This window comes from Salvelinus fontinalis, unplaced genomic scaffold (genome assembly GCF_029448725.1).
Source record: "Salvelinus fontinalis isolate EN_2023a unplaced genomic scaffold, ASM2944872v1 scaffold_0615, whole genome shotgun sequence".
Classification (NCBI taxonomy): domain Eukaryota; kingdom Metazoa; phylum Chordata; class Actinopteri; order Salmoniformes; family Salmonidae; genus Salvelinus; species Salvelinus fontinalis.
In genome coordinates, this window is record NW_026600824.1 from 110,264 (window position 1) to 117,990 (window position 7,727).

The window sequence follows — 7,727 nt, forward strand, 5'->3', positions numbered from 1 at the left end:
GCCTGTGGGCTTGTTTCTGGATCGAGCAGGCACTGGATTGGGTTTCACCCGGGCTTCTCCCGGGTGGCGCAGTGGTCTAGGGCACTGCATCGCAGTGCTAGCTGCGCCACCAGAGTCTCTGGGTTTGCGCCCAGGCTGGGCTGGGTTCGCGCCCAGGCTCTGTCGCAGCCGGCCGCAACCGGGAGGCCCGTGGGGCGACGCACAATTGGCATAGCGTCGTCCGGGTTAGGGAGGGTTTGGCCGGTAGGGATATCCTTGTCTCAGTATGTAAAAATGTAATACAAATGTATGCACTCTACTGTAAGTCGCTCTGAACAAGAGCGTCTGCTAAATGACTAAAATGTAAATGTAAGTGAGAGCGGGGGTTATTGGATTGTGTCATGACTGTCCACGAGAAACTAAATAGGACAGACCAGGTTTGCAAGGAATAACATCAATCAGACCCCCTCTCACCCGCAGAGGAAAGAGGAAATAACTACAGGTGATTAACAACTCATGTCCTGTCGTAAATCAAGGGGAGAAGATTCAGGTCTCCCTCTCTAATATTCACCAAAGGAATGTGCTTTGTTTCAAGAGACTTTTCCTGCCGAAACTCTAACACGTTCAAAGCAAATACTGGAACAATATTTCTAACATCGAACATGGGGAATGGTCAGAGACGATCTATAGAACACAAATGTCATTTTGTTTGTTATTTTGTGATGTCATTAAAAATGTTATGAAGGAAATACTGTAACTTGGAAAGTATACACACTACATGTACAAAGTTTCTCCTGTGTTGTATATCTGACAAAAGGTCAGAGTGTGTATGGTGAATTATTACTTTCAAGAGCTAGGACATAAGGGTCAGCCGATTTAAGGAAATTTGAGAAGATATATTAGTTTGGCCGAAGCAAAGTATTGTCTCTCTGTCTCTCAAGCTTCATCCTGGTGCCAGTTGCTATAACAGCCTCCACTCTTCCGGGAAGGCTTTCCACTAGATATTGGAACTTTGCTGAAGGGACTTGCTTCTATTCAGCCACAAAAGCATTAGTGATGTCGGGCACTGATGTTGGGTGATTAGGCCTGGCTCGCAGTCAGCGTTCCAATTCATCCCAAAGGTGTTTGTTTGGGTTGAGGCTGGGGCTCTGTGCAGGCCAGTCAAATTCTTCCATACCGATCTCGAAAAACCATTTCTGTATGGACCTCGCTTTGTGCACAGGGGCATTGTCATGCTGAAACAGGAAAGGGCATTCCCCCAACTGTTGCCACAAAGTTGGAAGCTCAGAATCATCTAGAATGTAATTGTATGCTGTAGCATTAAGATTTCCCTTCACAGGAACTAAGGGGCCTAGCCCGAACCATGAAAAACAGCCCCAGACCATTATTCCTCCTCCACTAAACTTTACAGTTGGCAGTATGCATTGGAGCAGGTAGCGTTCTCCTGCTATCTGCCAAACCCAGATTCATCCGTCGGACTGTCAGATGGTGAAGCGTGGTTCATCACTCCAGAGAACGCGTTGGCATTGCGCATGTTGATCTTAGGCTTGTATGCGGCTGCTTGGCCATGGAAACGCATTTCATGAAGCACCCGACGAACAGGTCTTGTACTGACATTGCAACTCGGTAGTGAGTGTTGCAACCGAGGACAGACGATTTTTATGCACTACAAGCTTCAGCACTCGGCGATCCCGTTCTATGAGCTTGTGTGGCCTACCACTTCACTGATGAGCCGTTGTTACTCCTAGAAGTTTCCACTTTACAGTAACAACACTTGCAGTTGACCGGGGCAACTCTAGCAGGGCAGACATTTTACGAACTGACTTGTTGGAATGGTGGCATCCTATGACGGTGCGACATTGAAAGCCACTGAGCTCTTCAATCAATTCTAATGCCAATGTTTGGCTGAGATTGCATGGCTGTGTGCTCAATTCTATACACCTGTCAACAATGCGTGTGGCTGAAATAGCTAAATCCACTAATTTGAAGGGGTGTCCATATACTTTTGTGCATATACAGTGTACCACACTGACCTTGGGAGGCCCAGGTTGTAAATTACAGCTCTAACAGCTAGCTAGGTATTTACAGCAACGGACGAACACCAACACTAGTTTAAAAACACCATTCATCCCTATCCTCACATCACCTCATTGTCCTACATAGGTCCATGCATGCCAATTCTTCCCTGCAATAAGGCCCTCTTCACTAGCATCTTAGTGTGAGACTGCAGTTGCTATAGGGAAGGTGCGTCTTTCTACATACCATGCCCTCTCTATCACGGGGGCACGTGTGTATCCATTAATCATTATTACTAATGACTATTTACCATATTGAATACAGCTGCGGGATTCCTGCAAAAGCCTGCATGCTCTTTCTGTCTATGGGACACAGAACATTCAGCAAAGAGACCAGGAAACAACTAAAACTAAAACTGTAGGTTTCTTCCATATTAGAGACCTTTTGGTTGCTAAATAATTTTATGACCCAAATAAAACCAATGCTTATAATCTGAGAGACAGACCAGACTCTGTAGAGCTTGTGATCAAGGACAGTCAAATCAATTATTCATGTGGTTTTATATTTTGAATGCTGATTAGGGAAAGTTGTACAACTGAATGCCTTCGACTGAGATGTGTTTTCCGCATTTAACCCAACCTCTCTGAATCAGAGAGGTGGGTTAACTGCCTTGCTCAGCGGCAGAACAGATTTTTACCGTGGCAATCTCGGGGATTCAATCCAGCAACCTTTTGGTTACTGGCCAAATTCTCTAACCACTAGGCTACCTGCCACTCCTAGGTTACTTCCTGATTGTTCCAGATACCAGACACGTATCAACTCTATTCCAACAATTTCAACTTCACCATCTGTGTTTACGGGTTCTTAATTTTAATTTACCACTGGATATAAGGGGAAGTGAATAATGCCACTGAAGGCTATTTCATCACCTGTGCCTTCCCCCAGTCTGCTGCTTCTCCCAGCTGTAACCACATTGCTTTCATTTGTGCACCTCTTTGCTCCTCAATTCATGCACCTTGGTTGGAGAGCCATGCAACTCTGAATAGTTGACTGAACCACACTCGACTGTGTCCTCCCAAGGATGATCGTGGTGGGAGTGATCATCGGCTCCAAGAGGATAGGCATCAACCCAGACAATGTGGCCACTCCCATCGCTGCCAGCTTCGGTGACCTCATCACCCTGGCCTGCCTCAGCCAGGGGCTCTATGAATGCATAGGTGAGGGGAGAGAGCAGCAGGCACAGAGAAGAGAAAGGAAGGGGAGGTGGGTAGTTGAGAGGGGCAGTGAGAAAGAGAGAGGTTTAGGTCACTAGGGGGCAGTCTGGCCCATTTACTGGAGAGTCATAGCTACATTTATGGCTCTGACACTAGTCTGTCTGGCTATCAACTGTGTTTGTTTAGCAAGTATGTCTGCTCCTCTCTGTCTCCACAGAGTATTATCCCTATGTGTCGTACCTGGTGTGTCTGATCTTCCTCTGCCTGACCCATCTGTGGGTGGCCGTCTCCTTCAGAAACCCAGCCAGTTGCATTCTACTCTACACAGGCTGGGAACCAATCATTACTGCCATGGTCATCAGCAGGTCTGCTACCCTGTTCCGTGCCCCTGAAGTCGTCACAGCATTCGAATCTTGTGAACTTCATGGAAATACCATGCTTCAATAAAAAAAATCTCTAGTATCGGAGGACTCATCCTGAACACAACTGTATCAGACCCGAACATGGCGGGAATGATAGTCTACACGGCAGTTATGAATAGTAAGACGGGGAGCTGGGTTTTTAGGAGCACACATTCAGGATCCTTCAAGAAAATGGGAAGTCATAATGCATGTGATCATTGTGTCTCTCCTCCTCATCTCAATATAGGTGTTGGGGGGAACTTGGTTGCCATCTAGTCCAGTCGTATCACCACTGATCTGCAGGCAGGTGCCTGAGGACCGAAGGAGCTGCTACAACCCCTGCAGGACCTTTTATGGCCTAGGTAATGACACACACATGACCAATCCCTTTAACATGCATGTGAGCACAAAATTAATTAAATCCTCTGTTGTCAGTGTATTTTACCTGTCAGTTCAACCATCTCTACCTCTCTAACAAGAGCCAATCATCGCTCTGCCCAGAGCAGGTGAGCACAAAATTAATTAAATCCTCTGTTGTCAGTGTATTTTACCTGTCAGTTCAACCATCTCTACCTCTCTAACAAGAGCCAATCATCGCTCTGCCCAGGTGCTGCTCCTGTCTATCACCTTCTTAGCTGCATTCCTTCTACATGTAAACCATGAAGCAAGAGAGATCAGTTAGGCCAATTCATGTGTCTCAGTAGTCATAAGTGGATTATTTCTCCTCTGCTCCTTCAATAACACTCATACTGAGTATACCAAACATTAAGAACACCTGCTCTTTCCATGACATAGACTGACCAGGTGAAAGCTGCTGTATGATCCCTTATGGATGTCACTTTTTAAATCCACTCCAAATCAGTGTAGTTGAAGGGGCAAATGATTTTAAAGCCTTTTGAGACATGGAATGTGTATGTGTGCCGTTCAGAGGGTGAATGGGTAAGACAAAAGATTGAAGTGCTTTTGAACAGGGTATGGTAGTAGATGCCGGGCACACCGGTTTAAGTGTGTCAAGAACTGCAATGCTGCTGGGTTTTTCACGCTCAACGGTTTCCCGTGTGTAACAAGAATGGTCCATCCACCCAATGGACATCTAGCCAACTTGACACGACTGTGGGAGGCATTGGAGTTAACATGGACCAGCATCCCTGTGGAACACTTTTGACACCTTGTAGAGTCCATACCCCGACGAATTGAGGCTGTTCTGAGGGCAAAAGGGGGGTGTTCTTAATGTTTTGTGTAGTCAGTGTATACTATAATAAAGGGCTGCCTCTCTCTCTCTTTTTCCCCGTTCAGTATATCTTCCTCTGTGTTCTCTTCTCTCAGGTTTTCACTCTGCTGTGTCTTGCTGACTGGATGGTCCATTGCCTGTGGCGGACGGGCAAGGACCCAGACAGTTACTCCATCCCCTACCTCTATTGGGCATGGCCCTCCTCGCTCTGGCCTTCTTCCTGCTCTGGCTCATAGAGGAGCAGGTTCCCACTGGAGACTGACACCCTGGGTGCTTCATCTTATACTATTCTCCTTTCATTCTGCCTGGATAAAGTAGGCACAAAGCGTGGCAATGCCTTCAAATGATCTAGTCAACTCCACACAAAGTTGAGAAATTCTAAACATTCCCTTTACATGTAAAATGTTTAATAAATTAATTTGAATTTATTCAGACGATTGTTTTGTGGTGTTGGTCCTTCAGTTGGTTGAAATTTGAGACTCAGGAAAGTGTTATTAATCCAACTTCAAAATGCGTTTCTCTGGATGTGACAATCAAGATTTGTTTGCTCGTGCACATGACAAAAGTAACCGAAGTCTGCAGGTGTTTTCATAGTTTTTCGCATGTGCCAGGTTATACAAATTTAAACGGCAGTACAGGCGCTCTAAAAAGTCAGATAAACAATACTTTTTTGTGGATATTTTGTCTCAAATTTCAACTGGCTGAAGGACCAACCACACAGACAACCAGTAAAGTTCAAATACTGAACAAAAATATAAACGCAACATGCAATGCAAATTTAAAAGATTACTGAGTTAGTTCATATAAGGTAATAAGTCAATTTAAATTAATTAATTAGGTCCTAATCTATGGATTTCACGACTGGGAATACAGATATGCTTCTGGTCACAGGTAGGGGCGTGGATCAGAACCAGTCAGTATCTGGTGTGATCACCATTTGCCTCATGCAGCGCGACATCTCCTTCGCATAGAGTTGATCAGGCTGTTGATTGGCTCCTGGATGGCTTCTTGCCATCCAGGACCTCTATACCAGGCGGTGTCAGAGGAAGGCCCTAAAAATTGTCTAGGACTCCAGCCACCCTAGTCATAGACTGTTCTCTCTGCTACCGCACGGCAAGCAGTACTGGAGCGCCAAGTCTAGGTCCAAGAGGCTTCTAAACAGCTTCTACCCCCAAGCCATAAGACTCCTGAACATCTAATCAAATGGCTACCCAGACTATTAGCATTGCCCCCCCCCCTTCCCCGCTTCTACGCTGCTGCTACTGTTATTATCTATGCATAGTCACTTTAATAACTCTACCTACATGTACATATTACCTCAAATACCTTGACTAACCAGTACTCCCTGTATATAGCCTCGCTATTGTTATCTTACTGCTGCTCTGTAATTATTTATTACTTTTATTTATTACTTTTTTAAAGTATTTTCTTAAAACTGGTTAAGGGCTTGTAAGTAAGCATTTCACTGTACAACCTTGTTGTATTCGGCACATGTGACAAATCAAATTTGATTTGATTGTGGAATGTTGTCCCCACTCCATATTTATTCATATGGTCCACTTTCTTCATTTTTTTTCTTGTTCGCGATCTTACAGTGTGTCTAAACTCCAGTCCCTCTCAATCTCTTCTTCACAATCCAAGTCTCAATTGTCTCAAGGCTTAAAAATCCTTCTTTAATCTGTCTCCTCCCTGTCATCTACACTGCCTGAAGTGGATTTAACAGGTGACATCAATAAGGGATCATTGCTTTCACCTGGTCAGTCTATGTCATGGAAAAAACAGGCATTCCTAATGTTTTGTACACATGTATATTTGTATTATTTTATAAAATGGCATCTAGTGGTCTTTTTGAGTACTGCAGATTATCACAGGCGTGTAATTATTTCTGGCTCTCTGTGGCCTTCTCACATGTAAAATATATAAAATAATGAAAGAAGATGATTTTTAAATAAAACATTTACTGACCAAGCTGTAAAACATTATCCTAAATATAAACCATCAACTTAGTAAATAACATTGGTGTTTAATATGAGGCCTCAGGTTTCAGCATGAAATATCCTTTTTTTTTTTTTACACACTTATTTATTTTACTACGTCCAAATGTCTTTGTTGTAAATGTTTTGGCACCAAACTGGTGGCAGTTGTGAAAAAGGTGAATAGTTGGAAAAGAATGCCATTGTTGATTAGATGCTATTTTCTCTTGAACCATATGTTATATCCCCTATAAACTCATTGACACAGATATATATATATTTAAAAAAATATATATACCATATATGTATACATTTTTTAAAAGTGAAAAAGTCTAAATTACCAAAGTTACCATACCTTAAATTTGACAATGTGAGACAATAATGTTGCAGTTACTTCCTTTCCTTATGAAAAAAGATTGCAGTCAGAGTGCAACATACAATGCGGCATAACTGTGGTTATAGTGAAGTATAACTGCTGTTATTCTACATTTACTGTGTCCAAAATATTACAGTCAATCTTTTTTTTGCTAAGGGTTATCTGTGTGACTTGTCTTGCATTGTTTTGTGAGTTGAGAATGAGTCCAACAAACTGTCTAGTGAATTAAGAAAAATATAAAAAATCTTGTTCTGCCTCTGCATCTATATGACGAGTAGCCTAATTTCTAGGTACCAGTAGTAGTAGACAGGTCTACTGGACAGTGAAAACATTGCTCCCCTAGCGGCAGAGTGAGATAGTGCTTTTGGGAAGCAGCACTTCGCGCTGGGACTGGTTCTCTCGCAGCCATTTTCTGTCCAACCACACGGCCGTTTAGAGAAGCTAACCAACCAGGGCTGTATCGGAGGTTTGTGGCTGGCTCCGGCCAATGATTGCTATCCGATTTCGCTTTACCTCGAATCGAAATCTCCGCTTTTG

General features: G+C 43.6%; 1 protein-coding gene across 1 annotated transcript; it reads left to right on the plus strand.

The window, feature by feature from the left end:
• The first annotated feature begins 3,076 nt into the window (after nt 1-3,076).
• On the plus strand, nt 3,077-5,077 carry LOC129846740 (solute carrier family 41 member 2-like). Its single transcript, XM_055914587.1, is given in 7 exon segments — nt 3,077-3,212; nt 3,427-3,574; nt 3,670-3,749; nt 3,858-3,912; nt 3,914-3,972; nt 4,198-4,262; nt 4,937-5,077. Coding segments are annotated over 7 exon segments (684 nt in total).
• The last annotated feature ends 2,650 nt before the right edge of the window (nt 5,078-7,727 follow it).